At 29.4% G+C, this 20999-nt stretch overlaps 2 protein-coding genes across 2 annotated transcripts in view; one reads left to right on the top strand and one right to left on the bottom strand.

Annotated features, from left to right (window-relative positions):
• The window catches only part of LOC113377141, a 642509-nt gene that overhangs the window by 596701 nt on the left and 24809 nt on the right, over positions 1-20999 (bottom strand). The window lies entirely within an intron of this gene.
• Positions 2759-20999, top strand: part of LOC113377144 — a 35566-nt gene continuing 17325 nt past the window's right edge. Inside the window, exon 1 of the mRNA XM_026617359.1 lies at positions 2759-3098. Coding sequence (XP_026473144.1) covers positions 3029-3098 — 70 coding nt within the window. The 5' untranslated portion in view covers positions 2759-3028. The remainder of the gene's footprint in view (positions 3099-20999) is intronic.

The following is a 20999-nucleotide window of genomic DNA, read 5'->3' as shown; positions in this document are numbered from 1 at the left end:
CGAACAAGACTATTTCGACAAAACTGGTTTCGCGGAGGAAGGAAATAATAATGTAGAATTATCGTGGTCAAACAGATATATCTCTAAAAATGATTTGAACTATGGAAACTCTTGTATAGATATTCTTGAACAGTTGATCAAAAAGAAAAACGAATTCGATTTTTTATAAATTCTAGTCCGGAGTTAAGATTGCTGTAAACTCATAAATTTTATTAATATACTAGCAAACCCGACGAACTCCGTTTCGCCACCAGATAGTTTCGTGAGAAAGATGAAGAATTTTTTTGTTTGTTTTATATTTGAAAAAAAAATTTTTTTTTATTACACAACAGGAATGAATTTATTTTGATTACAAAAATGAAGTGTTTTTTAGTTGAACTTCTCTAAGTGAATAAAAGTAAATCCGCAAATTATCCGTTTCATGGAAGTGGTCTTTGGTAAACCACATTTTTTGTTTTTTGGTCTGACGTTAACACAAACAAAGCGTATGGTTTTCCAACTCGTGAACAGGCAACGTATAACTGCCATGTGATAGATAATGATTTCTAAATAATCTGTTTGAAATTTATCCCGCAAACACTAAGCGATTGGCCTTGCGGCTTGTAGTTGCCATTGCGAAGGCAAGGCGAACTGGAAATTGCAATCTCGCATTAAGGTACGATGCCATGCACACTTATTTTCTTAGCTATAAATCTTGCGGAGCTCGAGACTTTTCCAACGATTGCAAAATTGTTGAAATCCGTTCTTGCGTTCTGGAGTTATATCGTCTGGAAGGAAAACCCAACTTATTTATATATATATATATATATATATATATATATATATATATAGATATAGATATATGTAGATAACCTATTTAAAATTATTTAAAACAATTGTTGATTATTTTTATTACTCGAATTTTAATTACGGTGCATGAAGTCCCAGCAATTTGCATTAGGACACGATGCCATGCACCACTAATTTTCTTAGCTATAAACCTTGCTGAGCTTTGCGAGACCTTTCCAACGAATGCAAAATTGTCGAAATCGGGTCGTGGCTTCTGGAGTTATTTCGTCAGGAAGGAAAACCCGACTTATTTTTATGTATATAGAAGATAATCTATTTGAAATTATTAAAACAGTTATTGATTATTTTTATTACTCGAATTTTTAATTACGGTGCGTGAAGTTCTAGTAGCTTGCATTAAGGCACGATGCCATGCACAACTAATTTTCTTGGCTATAAACCTTGCGGAGCCCGAGTCCTTTCCAACGAATGCAAAATTGTCGAAATCGGTTCGTGCGTTCTGGAGTTATTTCGTCAGGAAGGAAAACCCGACTTATTTTTATATATATAGAAGATTGTATATATATAATAATATATTACATACAAATTGCAGTATCGAGATGAAAACTCGGATAAACAGACTAATAGTCCTAGGCGTAGATAAACAAAATATATTATACTCTTATAATCTTATTTATGGAGAAAAGACAAAAGCAATACAAGTTATCACCCAGTAAACCACAAGAGTTAAAACTACGTAATTCATTTTGTAACTTTCGTTACGAAACTAATGTTAAGTATAAAAACCTGCTGTTTCGTATAGTTGAGGTCTTTAACCACCGCCGACGCGTTTATACGTATATAATACTGCTTTGCAATGTATATAATACTTGCTTTTAATTGCAATAATGCCTATTGAGAAATAACACAGGCCAACAAAAAAAATGGTGCAAACGATTTTAGTGCTGTTTTTAAGTATATTTGGGGCGCTGATTACAAAAATGATTTTTCTATGAGCTTTAGTTTTCAAGATATGATATATATGATATATAAGGAATGAAAGTACAAAATAGTAATACATTTCAGAATGTTATTTTAATGAGGTATGCCTACTCGTACATAAAAACTTACAAGACCCATTCGGCCTTAGTTGGGACATTAGTTGACACTGTGAAAAGTTCTTTTCCGTGACGACCTACAATGGACCTGGTTTCGGCAACTACTTTCCAAGTTCAAAACTAGATCTGATACAAAAAAATGGTTTGCAGATTTGAAATCAGCGCAAAAAATACTATAAGAATCAGCTCTAACATTTTTTTTTTTGATTTATTTTTCATAGCAAGCTATACAAAGTACATTCAGCTACATTTGTTACAGTTATATATTATTTGTCTGCGTGAGAAGGAGTCGTCATCCAAACGTATTAGCGTCAGATCTGCTCAAGCCTTTACCACCAAAGCGTCTCAAAAAAAGAATCTGCAATGATTTACTACAGAATATAACATAACTTCTATGAAGGTGCTATCGCAGAAAAAGCTCTAACATTTGATGCACAAAAAAAATTTTTTTTGTAGGCCTGTGTAATATATTCAAGTTATAAGTGAAATTATTAAAGGATTTGCAAATATTTCATCACTAGTTTAAACTAGTGTATTTTATTTTACATATTTATAGTATTTTAGGTAACTTAGAAATATGGCCATAAATAAGATGATATGTGGCCAACTGCTTTTGCAAGAAACACTAGTAAACGTTTCAAGAGCTTTCGTGAAAACCTCCCCCGTCAGGAAGTGAGCTTTGAGCAAACTGTACGTCCGGCTCTCGTGCTACGGCAGTCGTAGCACGGCACAGAACGGAAAATGCTACGGCGTGTCGACCGCCGACTACGTAGTGCTAAGGGCGATATGAAAAGCGCATGGAAAGTAGGAAAATCGGCGCAAGCAGGCAACGTCAGAACGTCGTTCGTCGGTGCCGATCGAAGTCTGCGGTGCGACCGAGGAACAACGCTACGTTCGCGGGCACAAGCGCTCGGGCCCTGAACCGTGCGGAACGTCAAATTCTACAATGCTGCTTTTCAATCAATCGCCGTGAATGTTCGTTACATAATACCGCCCGATGGTTCGAAATTACCGCGTTTGTTGACAAAACTCGCTGATTTTTCCGCTAGCAGTAAGACCGTGATCGGATTGTTACCCTCAGGTGGTGGATTTTTTTTCTAGAACAAAAGAATAAGAACAGAAGTGTTTCGGAACCATATAAGATGGGGTCTTTGAAAACGTGTTTGAGTTCAGCGTTGACGATTGTTGTGTTATTTAGTTTACTCGATGCCGGTAAGTTTGAAATTACAATTAAAAAATTGTGAACTAGTCATAAAAATATATTTTAGGTAATTATTAGAAACTTATCTAATTCTCTATCTCTATGTCTTTATCGATTAATGCATAACCGCATCGTGGAAAATACAGTTTTAAATCAATCCAAGAGATATATTACATAATATAGCGCACATAAAGCATTAACACCAAAATAATAATGCAGTTTTGTCAATTATAGCAAAACTAATACTTATAGAATATACATGTAAAAATTCTGGAAAAAATCATATAATCTATTCTTCAAACAACCTTAAACCAATTACATAAGTTAAATAACATCATTTTATTCTACCTTTTTTATATTAATTAAGGTTTAAAATCATTTTAAACAATCATTTAAATCTTATTTACCTAATAATTAGTTTGTTATAAAAAAATTTCGACTTTTTATATAAAAATATTATAAATTAATCAATATTAAATAAATATTATTCACTGCTATATAAATGTTATTAATTGACCTAATTTTCTTAAAAACTGAACGTGCGTACCGTGATAATATTCAAAATTATTTTTCTTAAGTTCAAAAATATTCCTGAGAATAATCATCGCAATAAACTATAAAATTAAGAAAACATGAAAAACAAGATATTTTTAGAAATTAAAGAAACTGTGTGACGAGAAAATCGATTCACGTGTGTTTCAGAAATAAAGCAACGAAAATATTTTAATACTAAAAATAGAAATGTCCATAAAAATGGTAATTTTTGTAAAAGAATACGTGCTCTGTATTCTGTTGTATTCATTGTACTAACTATTACACTGCCCATCAATTATTTAAAAGAACAAACAATTCAAACCTCAACGTACATATTATTTGAAACGCTTAGCATTCTACGTCACTAAATCATGTAACTTTTGCACGGAAAAACACAAATACAACGTTTTAAAACGAAACGAACGGATAAAAAAAGACATCAATCATCAACAAAAAATGACTATAATATAGAGTCTATATTGTATAAATAAATATACAATATTTGGAATTTTTATTAAATTTAATTAACATGTAAAACGAATCAATGTCATACCGAACATGAGTGGAAACTAGTGTTGAATAGGTGTTATCTAATTTTGGTGGTGGTCCAGTAATTATTAATTACATTTGATTGAACTATATCGCCAACAACACATGTGACTAGATTTTAACGGGGATTAAATTAATGAAGTTATATATTATTGAATGTGTTTATAGGAAATATATAGTTATATTTTCGATGAACGAATTCAATATATTTCATTCTTATATTACGAAATTAGTTGCTGGGACAACTTGAATTATAATGAATTTAAAATGGATTTATCAACGCGAATAATAGTTTATCAACTCGATAGATGATTATTATGAACTGAAAATGGATTTATCAACTTATGGATAGATAACTGTTATCAACAATATTTTACCGTCACTTAAATTGATGTTTTACTAATTTAAAAATATTGAAAATTTTGTTAATGGTTTAAATAAATATTTTTGTACATGATTTGATTTGGAATTGTACATACGTTAGTGTTTTGTTAGATAATTAAATGTTTTTTGTACGATATATCAAACTATCTGAGATGAATTAGCACATGAATAATTACTGTATCTATTAGTAATTATATATACATATAATTAATACTAATAGTATAATAACAATACATATAAGTATTTATATATACATTTAAATTACATATTTAAATTTTGTTAGGAAAGTCTTTATTATTAATATTATTCGCAAATTCTAAATGGGAATAAAATAATAATGTTTAATATAGATATTATTAACATTTTTAATTGACAATTTTAGTTTGTATATTTATTATTATAAATGAACTGATATTAAAAATTGAATCAAAATATGATTTTGTACGTATTTACGTTTTCGATACTTCATAAAATTTGTATATTTATTTGTAGTACTTGGTAGTTACTTTTGTAACATACTTTTTTGATAAACTTTTGTTAAAAAATAAAAGTTTATAAATGACAATTTTTACTAGTTCAAATGTTCGTAAGATTCAATATGCGAGATCAAACCATTTGAGCTAAAAAATTTTTTACTCGAAATTTTTCAATAATAAAATTATCAAATATTTCACCTTTTTACAATCCTGAATAAATGCGCCAACTTTTGATAAAATTTGCCAACACACTTCAGTACACTTTTTTAAAGGAGGATCTCTCAAAGTCGACCGATTTTAAAACAATTAAATCCATAGTTCAACAAAAATTTTAATTTTTGGAAACTTGAGAAAATGGAGTTTCTATTGTTTACTGTGGTCTTAGAAATGTTATTCACAGTTCCAAAGTTAAAATGGGAAATATTTTTAGGCAAGACAGATATTATAGCTGTTCAAAGAATGAGATTATATCGCCAGCGAAAAAGTAAAAAAAAATACCAGCAGTCAATGAATGTATGTTAATTTTAATTACATGAAGTTTTTCAAACACAATTGCATGATGAGTAAAGTTGCGGTAACAATATTTGTTTAGGCGTTGTTTAACATAATCCACTGTGTGAACGAATATTATAGAATTTATTAATCAGCAATTACTTTATTTCTCTAATGAAGGTTCATTACTAGATGCTAATTACAATGACAAACCGATCATGTCATATTTGAAGTATGACTAATTACATTATTGTTTTTAAATATTATACATATTTTTAATGCTTTTTATAAATATATAATTTATAATTTATCATTATATAAATGAGTATTAGTTGACACTAATAAATGTGTGTATCACGAATGTTATCATATTACTAATACACATTATTCAAAATTGTTATATGAGGTATTTATTTTTACTTAAATGCCATCTTGTACAGTAGTAAGTAAGATTTACTTCAATCGTGTGTGAACCTTACGCGCACTCTTTTTTTCTAATTTTTCAGGGCAGATAAGGTCAATACTATCACCCTGTATAATGAATAATGGAAGTAATTATTACATATAAGTAGTAATTTTTTTTATAACAAATTTCATTTATACCATTTTCTTAAAAAATTACGTTGCCGTGTACGTTATAGATTTTTCTTTCGTTCTAAATGGTCTATTTGTTCCAAAGGGGTATTTAATGAATGATGTATGGTACACGGCGGTTCGGTCTGGTGTTGGTTATTGATGACATGCCAAATGTCACACGACATGCTGGAAATAGAAACGGTGTCTTGGTCACTAGCGTTCCACCTAGGACTAGGACGCATTGCACGCACTGTCGCCGTCAAATGGGTTTCATCATTCTGAAGGGCTCTGACGTAGATATCATAAAAATACCTACTTATAATAATACTGATACAGGAAAATATACGGATTTTTACTCGTAACTTTGCGATTAAAAATGTTCAGTTTAATTATTAACTTCCCGTAGGAAAATTTGTATATATCTTTACGTTTCAAAAGTTTCTGAACATTTTAGCATTCCTTAGAAAAAATGGATGTATGTGTGTGTGTGCGGATACAAATTTTCGTCGACGATTTCAGGAACACGCATCAACCGATTTGAATAATTCAAGATACATTCGATTTGTATTCATAAGGAGACGTGCTGATTAGTTTTTGGCGAAGGCAGGTCTAGCCGTTCCAAAGATACAGGGCAAAAAGTGCCAAAAACGGTAACTCAGTTTTTAAGAGAACGGTGCGTCTGATTTTAATAATTCAAAGAACATTTTACTTGTATTGACAAGATAAAAAACTGATTAAATTTTCGGGAAGGCAGGTCTAGCGGTTATGGACTCTCAATAAAAATAAGTTAAAAAAATGTCTTTTTTCAAACGGTCAAAAATGATTATCAGACTTATGCACATCAAATTATCAGATATTTTATAGAGATTTTCATAATGTGTACACATTTTGCGTAATTTTTTTTGGGTTCCGTACCAAAATTTTGAATTGTTCAAATTTTATTTTTAGTCTGATACAAATTTTATTTTGTAGTCTGATTTTCTCAACAAAATTTTGAAAAATCTGCATTTTGGATAAAGTAATTTTACACAAAAATCACTCGCATAAATTATCTCGTTTATATAAAATTTATATCTTACTTATTGGGTAAGGTTGCTCAAGTCGCACTTTGGTCAATGTACCAGATTGCAAAGTCAATAAAAAAAAACTAGTGATGCACGGCATCGTGCCTTAAGGCAAATCACTGGAAGTTCCCGTATCGAAAACTAAATTATTTGAAAAAACTTTGCAAAACTTTGAAAAAATTAGATTTCTCAGAAATTTTGAAATTTTTGGGACCTGCTTTCACAAAAGCAGTAATTATACCAGTTATTCATTTCGTCAATACAAGTAAAATGTTTTTTGATTTAAATCGGACGCTCCGTTATGTCAAATACTGAAAAATACCATTTTTGGCACTTTTTGCCCCAAAAACTAATCAGTATGTCTCCTTATCAGTAGGACTCGAATGTTTTTTGAATTATTCATATCGGTTGATTCGTGTTCCGAAAATCGTCGACGAAATCAATTTGTATCCGCACACACATATACATGCACGCACACACAAACATCTATTTTTTCTAAAGTATGTCAAAATTCAGAAGCCTCTGAAACGTAAAGATATATAGAAATTTTCATTTTCGATTTTTTTGCGATTTCTATAACATACTCTACGGGAAGTTAAAGAAGTCGTACCCCCTAAAAAAATAGTATGATTACCTACTTTGTGATTACCAATTACTAAAAAATGAAATAGATATTGGTATGTTTTTCAGCACTAAGTCGCCTTAATCGTGTTTATTTGATTACTTTAAACCCAAAATTAATATTTAAATTATAAAAGTTTAATAAAATTAATAAAACGGTATACGATAGTAGTTTTCAAATTAAAATGCTGCAGAATTCTTTGCTATAAATTACAATTTCAGAATTTAGTTGCCAACAAAATGACAATCATTAAATATTATACTGATATAACAAAAAATAAAAAAAAATGTCGAAACAACATTAAATTCAATATTTGGCAATAAAGATATACGTGTGATTTGATAATAGTTTAATGTTATATTGATATAACAAATACCCAAAAAAATGACAAAACAACATTAACTTCAATATTCGATGTTTTAAAGACGTACTAACGTAAATTTAGTATAATTGGCTGAGTAACTCGGAACAAATTACTACAATTCTGTAAAACTTTCAGAATAACCATCCAAATCATCTATTATTCTCTAAATTATATAGGAAGCCATTTTTTGTATATATATTAGGTGAAAAGCGATTAGAACTTAAAAGTCTTATGAACTTTTGTGATGACTTGACTGTACTGACTACGACATATTGCTATCTATATTTCCAAGTGAAAACCGATGTCACTACTGCTTGACATCAGGCCGACCGAGGTATGTATCAGACGTGGGACTTTTGATTAAAATCTCATATCTCTAACCACTAATCTACGACACCAACAGTTCATCCACGGATCCAACCACTAATTTAATTATATTAATTATATGTATATGAACCCACCTAGAGCTATATTACAAATATCATAATGTAAAAAAAGAAATATTATAATACCTATAATCTATAAGAATTTTTTATTGATGCAAAAATTCTTATAGATTATCTTTAAAAAAGAAACATTATACCTATAATCTATAAGAATTTTTTATTGATGCAAAAATGTCTGGTAACGGCTATTTTCACTTGGAAACATTGTTATCTGTCACTACTGCTTGACATCGGGCTGTCCGATGCATGCGGACGTTCTAACCACTAATCCATGGATCCAACCACTAATCTAATCACTTATATGACCTTACATAAAACTATATTACAAATATCATAATGTAAAATATCTGAAATATATTATATCCATGTTCTTCTACTATATACGAAGTAACAATCTAAATAATCGAATTCGAGGAATTAAATATTTCCACTAGACATTAACTGAAGTAGTCTGATAAAATTAAGGTCGACATGTCAACCCCAATCATGACTGATGTGAAGTGACAAGAAAGGAAACAAAATCAATTCTAATTTGATTTCTTTCGCACTCTGAAGTTTTATATTATATTATGTATAATATAATCTTGTTCAATTTAGAATTATTGATATCTTCAAGGAATATACTTTTCTTTACATTTTTATCAAAACTTGTCACACCTACAGCATAAATGTTCAAAAATTCTACATACATAAATGATCCTACAATTTCTACATTTGAATTAGATTTCCCATTAATAATATATAATTTAAGTAAATAAAATATTGTAGGAATATCGATAGAAATGTGAAAAGTAAAAATGAAGAAATGTGATAAAAGTGCATAAACACTTAATTGAAGTGCTTGATTACTTGTGAAAATTTAATTATTTATCGAGGTGGGTACTCAAAACAATTTGATAAATTTCATTCGCAAATAGATTATAGTATGATAAATTGATATGATGCAATAATAATCAATGATTTATCCATTTTATAAAACATTATTGAAAATCATATTAACAAGAAACATAAAAGAAAATACGTGCATATAGTGCGTATAATTTAAGTGAGATTTAAAACTAAAACTAAAAGTGTAGTTCAAATAGCATTAACATTATATATACCTATTAGCACGATATTAGAAAAAACTAGCATGTCTTTTGTTGAACGTAGTCCTTAATATAGATATTTTTTAATTTTTTTGCTCCCAGGGACTCAAATGCTTCCACAATAATAAAAAAAATTCACGGAAAGTTTTAACCCTTAGTATTAATTTTAAGATAGTCCGCACTCCAACCAAAGAACTCGTAGCAAAAGGGTTAATTTTATATTTCATCCACTCATAATACTTATATATAAATTAGGTATTTAATATCAAGAAGTTATATTCTTTTCCAAAAAATAAATATTGTAAATAAAACTTTCCCATATTAAAAAACAGTTGTACTTTTAAATGCAATTAAAAAAGCTGCAATGACGATTATAACGAAGAAATATTTCTAGCCAAGCTAATTTTGTTTAAGTGCGTCGTAAAACCATCATAAGGCAATTTTAGAACATTTAACGTAATTTTCAGATTTCGTCTTTATTTCGTTTGATTTAAGTATGTAGTTACGTAGAAGCTATACAACAATAATTTTGCAATAAATAATATAAACTAGTGGTGTATGGCATCGTGTCTTAAGGCAAATTGCTGGAACTTAAAATTAACCCGTTCCCAAAATTATTTTTTCTAAAAAAGAATAAGAATTTTTTTTAAGCTTTAAAAAAATTAGATTTTTGAGATATTTTAAATTTTTGAAATAAAAACTTTTGAAAAAATGACTGAAAAAGAAGTTTTTTTTATATTTTGAAATATTTTGGAAATTTTGAACATGTTTTCAAAGCAATCGCACTGCTTTAACTTCAAAGAGATAAAATATCGAAGCGCGTGGGCGCCAAAAATGTGAACAAAATTTATACTTATTATTAAAATCTTCATAAAATATCTGATAATTTGATGTGCATATGTCTAATGATCATTTTTGACCGTCATTTTTTTCTACTTTTAGTACTAGATCTCCGAAACTGCTAGACCTACCTTCCCAAAATCAGTTTTTCATCTTGTTAATACAAGTAAAATGTTTTTTGAATTATTAAAAGCGGATGCTCCGTTCTCTTAAAAACTGAATTACCATATTTGGCACTTTTTGCCCCTCTGTCAAAAACTAATTAGCACGTCTCCTTATCAATAGAAGTCGAATGTTTTTTGAATCATTGAAATCGTTTGAACCGTGTTCGCGAAATCGTCGACGAAAATTTGTATCCGAACACACACACATACACGCACACACACACACACATACATCCATTTTTTCTAAGGTATGCCAAAATGTTCAGAAGGTTTTGAAACGTAAAGATATATAAACATTTTCATTTTCGATTTTTTTGCGATTACTATATTTACTCTACGGGAAGTTAAAAATGGCATATCTCATTCTCAGAAATACATATGAATAACTTAAGATTGTTAGTAAATTTTATAAAAAAAAGTGGAGTAGAAAATATTTAACTAATTCGTTGAGTATCGATTATGACTGTGTAACTAGTTCTCTAGAAACGTATTACCTTATAGAAATATATAAATAAGTAGAAATATATTTCTATGTTTCATAAAATGTATTAAAATATATTATTATCAAAACTATACAGAATATCATGACATGAGTATTTTGTTTCTATCAAATTCCAAAGCTCCTTGAAGAGAGTATATGTGGGAATCAAGGAACCTTGGAATTTGATAGAAACAAATATTCATGTCATGACATTTTGTATAGTTTTGATAATCATAATTTTTAACATATTTTTATAAAACATAGAAATATCTCTTTATTAATTTATATATTTCTATAATACCAATAAATATATGTTATATGAATATCGAAAGAAAGGAACATTACTTGGTGAAAATGCCTTCTCTGCTGAAGGGGCACAACTAGTGTAACCGCCTAAAAAAAGGTGATTTTGGGGAATTTATATTAAAAAAACTACTTTTTCAATCATTTCAAAATTTTAGGATATATTTATACATGTTTTAAAAATACATAGTAAAATTTTTGAAGAAGAAAATTAAATATTTTTTATGTTATCGTCCGGTGATTGACAGTGATTCCGGCCTTCTACGTGGATGAAAGTTAAAAAAAAAAACTCGTTAAACTATATAATATTGTCTGTAAAATGAACTACGATAAAGAAAAAAAATCAAAAATTGACAAAATGACGGCGTTTTTTTAAAAAAAAGTCTAATTTTACCCAAAATTTTGGTCGTTTTTAGACTGCCAAAATTCGATTTTTGATCCGATCAAAAAACCGATAGTTTATTTTACGGAGAACTATATATAGAACATGTAAAAAAAAATCGATAGTGATCGGATCATTTGTTTTTGAGTAATCACTGCAGCAAATTCGGAAAATGCTGTTTCGAGAAAAACGCTTATTATTAAATGATCGTTATACTATATACTATATATATATACTCTTTGAATGGCTGTAACTCAAAAACTATTTAAGATATCAATTTAAAATTTTGGTATGTTATTTTTAAAGGTATAACCTATCGAAATATGGAAAAATTGAAAATACGATTTTTTGAAAATTTCACACTAGTTGTGCCCCTTAAACCCCTTACCTCTTTTACCGGGTGTTTCTTGTCGGCTGTCACCAGCCTTTGAGGACACGTCTACGGAAATTTAAGTCTAGAATTCTGGAGCGCACAGAGAGCAGTAAAGTGCTCGAAGTCGTTCAATTATGTATGGCTACGGAGGGCATGGTATACCTTTCCTTCGACATTCACAGTGTTTTTATTTGCCTGATGTTATCATCTGAAAGAGTAATTCAGTAAAACAACGGATACACCAAAATAATGCTCGGCACACACGCAAGGTGCATTGAAATTCGAGTTATTTGAAGATTCGTTGACGTACTACGAATGACGAGTAAACGTAGCAGACAAATTTACGTAACATCGTCGAGTTATTTTCACATCTGTTTCAGACTATGATAGCGCATTCGTGATTGCAAACATATAGGTCACAAAAATAATCCATTTAACGCATTCTTTGATCATTAAAATCCATATATTTTCCACTAAATACATATAAACGAAATCGACATGGCAATTTTGCTTCCAAGTCCTTAATGCAACTATTTTGATACAGTACAATCAATATCTTGATCAAGAATTAGTGAAAAATGATTCTGATATTCGTATATCTGTTCTATCAACTATCGCATACAAAATTTCCTTAAACCTTGACTGAGTATAACATATTTTCTTGCATTCTATTTTCTATTGATAAACAGTACAATACATAAAATGTTTAAAAATAAATTTAATTTTATTTTTTAAAAACACGTATTAACATTTCCAGAGCACGTTCCTTTCTATGCGCAAAGTACACTTCATACTTTTTTTTTTAAGTTTCAAGAATCGAAATCTAAAATAATTCAATAAATATTTTTAATGATATAACTTTTTTAAATCATTACATATCAAGACCCTGATCAAAAAATAATAAAGAAGTATTCTGAATCTAACAATCATATAAAATTTCGTCAGACTATATTTGAATATGAGAAAATAAATTAATGTTCTAAGAGTACATACTAACATTTTAAAGGCACGTTTCTATAAGCAAAGAATCACTTCATACATTTCCTAAAGTTTTGAGAATTTTATAGAAACCTAAAATAATTTTATAAATAGTTTTCATGATATAACGTAGAATAACTTTTATACATTACATATCTTGATAAAACATTAATGCATTTTGAAAATTTGTCATTTTGAATCTAACAATCATATAAAATTTCGTTAGACTATAATTGAGTACGAGGTATTTTCTTGCATTCTATTTTTATTCATAAACAACAAAATATATAAAACGGTTTAAAAATAAATTTAATTAGGCCGAATGTAGGAAATAGTGACAAACTTACTCAATGAGTTCATTATAATCGAATCAAGCAATAAAATAAATGAACAAATATAGAAAGGGCTCATAATTAAAAGCTCATAATTTTCAAACTACGTGAGAATTTTTTTCTAAATATGGGGGGCGTCCATTAATCACAACATCGTTTTTTTAAGGATTTTTGGACCCTCCTTCCTCTTGGTGACACGTAGTGATATTCAAAATTACCACCACCCCCACCATATTCCCACTAAACATTACGTGTATTTTTAGTTTCAAGAAAAAATTGTAAAATTTTGGCTTTTTTTTTAAATGTTTGGATTTTTTAATTTAGGTGAAAAATAAACACACGTGATGATATCTTACTATACCCCTCCCTTCCTCACGTGATATTTTTCTGTCAACCCCCCCTCGCCCTAAAAACCTCACGTAAATAATAATGGACCCCATAATTAGAAAAAAAATATCATACGCAGTTTGAAAATTATGAGCTTTTAAGTGCAACTTAAAGCTTTTGTAAAAATGTGACTATTTTTAGTTCATTTTTTGTTCATTTAAGCAATAACATTTTTAAGAACAAAGTTAAAAATAATGACAATTGACCAGAGTTTTCAAGAATTAACCCTTTCCACTCGGATGCCGCTGCACTTATCTCATACTACTGATTATATTGGTTGCAGATATAGAACTCATGATCAAGACGTTAATAAATTTTTACATTTAATTTATGATATGGATTTCTAAATGCAAGAACAAAATCCAACGATGACTCAAATCCCTTACTATTTAATTCAAATTAGTATATTTTTGTCATGTTTAGATGTAATTAACTTGTATTTATAATCCAGCGTATATATAATATATGTATACATATACATATATACATATGTATATATATTGAAAAATGTTCTGTATCAGAGTGTTTTAATTCACTTCCGGGCAGCCCTTGATGAAAAACACGCGGAGCTGGTTCAATCACGCGATTGTTTATTTTTATGAAATAGGTATATTGATTGCAAGACTGCCAATCAAGGCAGTATGTTTTCGCAAATGCCAAAGAGAAACCAATCACTATGAAAAATACTTAAGTTAAGAAATCGGTATTTTAAAACTGGAAGGAGAGTGCAATGCTTGTTTTATCATCGCAGATTCACATGAAAAAGGAACTTTAAGTGATAATTGCATAGAATCATACACATGTCCGAAGTAGTAAGTCGCTATTAGAATTATATTATAATTTAAAAAATAACACACACATCAATATATACATATATATATACATATATATATATATATATATATATATGTGTGTGTGTGTGTGTGTGTGTGTGTGTGGCAACACGAATTTGCCATGAATTTCAAGTTGGCTTTGGCGAGAGAAAAAATATAGTATCATTGTCGTAACATATCGATTTTTTAATAAAGGGGAGTGATGTGGCAACACAAGTTTGCCATAAATTTTCCGTTGGCTTTGACGAAATAAAAAACAAAATATAATTCCCATGACATATTGATTTCATAAATGATCCGATTTTTCAAGCAACAAACTTGTTGACCTAAAAATAAGGGTTAAAATTCGAAAAATTCCATTTTGACCCATTTAGTGCCCTAATCGCGTTCAAATGTATGTATTCATTACCCGGAAACCCCCCCCCCTTAAGAGGTTTTTAAAAAATTTACCCAAATTTTTGGATCAATGCACGGGCCATCAAAATTCATTTCAGTGGTATGTTTTTTTAGCAAAGTATCTTATTTTGATCCATAGAATCATAAAATCATATGTGCCTAAGTGACATATATATATATATATATATATATATATATATATATATATATATATATATATATATATATATACCCTAATTTGATTGAAAATAATTACAATGTCACATCTTTGTCTCAAAATTATGCCAGACTAAATCATAATTAGATTTATATTAATAGATTCTCAAAGTGTGCGCAATAATAAATAGGCATATAGCCAAAAAGTTTTCCTTGTGCACTCATTAATAATGCATACGTGTATAAATGATATTTTATTATATAAAGTAGATGACATAATCAAAAGGTAATTTTCAAATAAAAATTTAAAAAGCCATGTTCCAAATTTTGAAGCATTACCACGTGGCGTGTCTGACACACATTGGTAAAACCAACTACAATGAGGTTTTCTATTATTATCGTGATATGGATCCAACATAAACTAACTTATTTATAAAAAAATAACTAAATTTAAATATTAATGGAACAATTGTTTGTTCAAATAAAGGAGCAACTATTATTTGAGCAACATTTTCAAAACTTTTAATTCAAATTTCAATTATTTCAGCAAACAGTTCGATATTTCTGACTGACATACAATTTTATCGTTGTTCGTTTGTTCACCAGGCTTAGTTATTTCATGCACGCGAAAATAGTTAAATCGTTTATAACTGAAATAATAACTTACTAAAAATATTTGTGAAAAAATACACCTAAGTTGATTTTATCTATTATATTGTACAGACAATCAAAATTCTTTGATTAAAAATCAAAACACATCAAAATCTGTTAAAAGGGTTTAGTTGTTTCTAGAAAACATGATATTTGATTTCTAAATCTTTTTAATATAGGGTAGAGCAAGGCAAATTTGACTTCAAATGATTATACTGACTAAACCAAATGAACTACAACACAACACATAACACGTATCAAACAAGTAACTATCAAACTATGTTCAATAAAATTTCCAGTTAATTCCTAATATTGATGAAACGTGTTTTTACTATTTTTCTAAAATTTGTCATCTGTCCCTTTTTACACCAGATGGTGAAAGATAGCCAGGGACCGATTCTTTCGCATAACAGACCAATGTTATGGGCAAGGCTATGTTATAAACAACTTTCCATACATATTTTATAAAACAATTGAATAATGTTACTGACAAATTATTTAAGATCTCATAACCAAAAAAACTAACAAGGAAAGAAAATACTTTAGTTCTCTTCATCTAAAACTGGTCCTTCTATATTATTTTTAATCTTACAAGTGCGTAAGGTAGTAAACGTATACGATAGTGAGACGAGATAAAAAAAATATATAGTAAAAAACTTTTAAGAGCACAAGATTCAATAACTACATTACGATGAGCGAAGTTTCACTTTACACTTTTTCTAAAGTTTAAAAATTTTTCTCGGAATACAAAATAATTTCTACAATTATTTTAATAGATAAATGAGAGTGTGTTTTACATTAGTAATTCTGGAAGTCATTAACCCTTTGGTTATTTTTTTTTTAAATAGTGTTCATGACAATCATAATAGATAATATTCTCTGAGACACAATTATATCCCTTATATATATATATATATATATATATATCTCAAAATGGATAATTTCCATGATAATCTTAATAGATAATATTCTCCAATGTTAGGTATGATCTTAGAATGCGATTCAATCAAGTTACATAAGTATCGAAGTAGTTCTGATTGATTAAAAAAAATCCGGTAGATATTAAAAATCTGAGACAATCATTTCCCTTATATTTTTCTCAAAATACATAATTTCTATAACAATCTTAATAGATAATATTTTCTAATCTTAGGTATGATCTTAGAATGTAATTCAATCAAGTTACATAAGTATCGAAGTAGTTCTGATTGATTTAAAAAAAATCGGGTAGATATCAGAAATCTGAGGCACAATTATTTCCCTTATATTTGTCTCAAAATAGATAATTTCTATAACAATCTTAATAGATAATATTCTCTAATGTTAAGTGTGTTCTCAGAATGCAATTCAATCAAGTTACATAGGTATCAAAGTAGTTCTGATTGGTTAAAAAAAATCCGGTAGATATAAAAAATCTGAGGGACAATTATTTCCCTTATATTTTCCTCAAAATAGATATTTTCTGTAACAATCTTAATAGATAATATTCTCTAATCTTAGGTATGTTCTTAGAATGCAATTCAATCAAGTTACATAAGTAACTAAGTAGTTCTAATTGATTAAAAAAAATCCGGTAGATATCAAAAATCTGAGGGACAATTATTTCCCTTATATTTTTCTCAAAATAGATAATTTCCACGACAATGTTAATAGATAATATTCTTCAATGTTAGGTATGTTCTTAGAATGCAATTCAATCAAGTTACATAAGTATCGAAGTAGTTCTGATTGATTTAAAAAAATCCGGTAGATATCAGAAATCTGAGGCACAATTATTTCCCTTATATTTTTTTCAAAATAGATAATTTCTATAACAATATTAATAAATAATATTCTCTAATGTTAGATATGTTCTTAGAATGCAATTCAATCAAGTTACATAAGTATCGAAGTATTTCTGAATGATTAAAAAAAAACCGGTAGATACCAAAAATCTGAGACAAAATAGGTAATTTCCACGATCATAATAGATAATATTCTCCAACGTTAGGTATAACCTTAGAATGCATTTCAATCAAGTTACATAAGTATCAAAGTAGTTCTGATCGATTAAAAAAAACGGTAGATATCAAAAATCCGAGACACAATTATTTCTCTAGAGTCGAATCACGGTCGACCTTTCACCAAATGTGGGCAGACTTTTTGAGAGTCTTTCTTTCTTCTCGGTGTGTCAGAAAGTCGGCAAGGCAGGTGTGTTGTTAACACAATCACAATTCGTTCCTTAAACCGATTCCGTACAAGGAAAAACGAGCGACTAGGAACTAGGTCGAGTTATCGATTATAACACGCCGGAAATACAACGACGCGCTGCGGGCTCGCGATCAAACGCCGCCAATGCCGCCCGCGCTCGCAAATCGAAAACGAATGGGAAACCTATCAAATGTTGCAACGGTGAACCACTTGACAAGATTCTCAAAAATTAACCAGAAGTGATAGAAATAATAGTAATAACTAGTGGTGCATGGCATCGTGTCATAAGACAGATTGCTGGAACTTTCCGCACCGATAATGAAGAATTTAAAAAAAGCTTTGAAACTTTTTGAAAACTTTGATAAAATTTGACTTTTTTGAGAAATATGAAATTGATTTTTTTGTATTTTGAAATTTTTTGAAAATTTTGAACTTTCACCAAAGCGACTCATCGCCGCATCGCAGTCTAACGGCTAAACATTGGTACGGAACCCATAGAAATATAGACAAAACAAACTTGTAAACAAATCGCAGACTGACGTGGAAGGTCCATATTCGCCCAAAATTAAATACTATAAAAATTCTAACCGCTGAACTATACTGGCTTCTGGGACGCAAGTCAATTCTATCTATAACCCAATATGGACTTATGGCATAGAACTGTGGGGTTGTGCGAGCAAATCCAACATAGTGCTAATGCAACGTGCCCAATCGAAAATATTAAAGCAGATTACAGATGCTCCGTGGTTCATAAGCAATAAGACTTTACACGACGAACTTCATATGAATTTATAACAGAGTTATACAAATCAACATCGTCAATCATTTTCATAAACTAGAACATCATACAAACTCTATAGTCACTCAGCTTCTTGAGACACCAATTTCAAGAAGACTGAAGAAAAGCTGCCCAAAGATAATATAAAGGACCCTTAGAACTACGAAAACTTATATGAAAAGAATAGTAGAATCACTTATTGAAGTGATTTTCTAATTATCAATATAATATTCATCAGATTAATTTATATGTGTGTTTGAAAGTGTGTGTATATGTGTGCGAGTGAATGACATAAGCCAAATAGCTCATAGAATTGTCCTGTATTCTGATTGCAATTGAAAATAAAATTAAAAAAAAATCTGATAATTTGATGTGCATATGTCCAATGATCATTTTTGACCACCAAATGGCGTTTTTTTTCACTTTTTTATGAATCTCCAAAATCGATAAATCTGCCTTTCCCAAAACTTCATCAATTCTTCATTTGGTCTCGGACGCACCGTTCTCTCAAAACTGAAATCCATTATTGGCTCTTTTCACCCCGTATCTTCGAAAAGGTTGCACCTATCGACAAAAACTAATCAACATGTGTCCCCGTCAAAACGAATCGAATGTTTCCTGAATTATTCAAATCGGTTATCCGTGTTTACAAAATCGTCGACTAAAATTGAATCCGAACACACACACACCACACCAAATAAACATACATACATTAATTTTCTCTAAGGTATGCCAAAAGTTCAGAAACCTTTGAAACGTAAAGATAAATAAAAATTTTCATTTTCCAAAAAATATAAAAGCCTTTTCACAAAACCTCCGCTACTCGAAAAAGAACATAAGTTTGCATATTGCATTTTTCAAAATTTGATTGAATTTGACAAATAAAATTAAAATATATATTGCTTTTACTATATCCATATTAAGTTATACATTCAAACTTATTGCATCAGTTTCCAAAACTACCGCCATCTAATTCCGTATATTAATTGAATTTCAACTGGATTTCTGATGTCGGTGCAATTTCCACAGTCAACGATATTGCCTAAGTTTCGGTTAAGCTCAATGCATAGCATAACTTTCACTTTCCATAATTTAATATTGGGACTTATAACTTAAGTTAGCAAGTACTTATGCCATTGATCAGAATCAAATGAAAGTTAGTATAATAAAATATCAATCGTCTAAAACAACGTCGATCTGGGTAAATAAATGCATTGCAAAGAAACAAATTTTGCATTAATTGACAGTTTATTCAGCTCAAAACTCGATTGCTGTATTGCATAAAAAGTTAGTTGAACTATTCTTAGAATTATTTTTACCAACATTAATTTTGTGCTTCAAATTAATCCTTTATGGCCGCCCGCGAAACTTTCAGGTTACATTCCAACTTTATTTTATATTTTACTAATTATGGCTTTTTCGTGTGTCTTAATTCCATAATGACAAGCAATTAATTTAAGTCCTTTGCTAAGATCATTTTACATGAAATAACATTTTCATATACAGAAGTGTAAATATTATAGGCTGCTGTGTCCTGAAAGTCACATAATTTATCAATACCAAAAAAAATTGTTTAAAAAGAATTTTTGCTTATCATTTGCATATATTATCTTCTATATAACTGATTTTCATTTTTTGGATGTAAAACAAAAATTCGGTCCACAAAGGATTAAAACTATAGGAAATTGAAAGCGATTAGGACATCGTATAAGTTGATGTTTTAAAATTCAAATTTAATGTAAATTTTGGTATTCATTTGCCGTCCGAGATTGATTTTATATTGCATTCTACTCTATCTTATCAAATTGCGTGTTATGGTTGAAATTTAAATGCACTAGTTTAAATCGTGATTTAAAAAAATATAACCTCGAAATTTTTATTTTCACCTCAAAACAAGTCAAAGTCAATATACTCGAGTGTCAAGTTACCAAAGCGTAGCTTCTTGAAAAAGAACTTTACAAAGCGCTGTCTACGTACAGCGGCGGGCATACCATATTATATCCTAAAATAAATAATTTATCTGAAAGATCTCGAGAAAAAGGTCTATATAAAGAAAACACAAAGGGTCTTCAC

The sequence above is a fragment of the Ctenocephalides felis genome, unplaced genomic scaffold, assembly GCF_003426905.1.
Source record: "Ctenocephalides felis isolate EL2017-DRISC unplaced genomic scaffold, ASM342690v1 CF-g0.4_SCAFFOLD_01886, whole genome shotgun sequence".
Lineage (NCBI taxonomy): Eukaryota > Metazoa > Arthropoda > Insecta > Siphonaptera > Pulicidae > Ctenocephalides > Ctenocephalides felis.
This window is presented reverse-complemented; position numbering and strand designations above follow the sequence as displayed.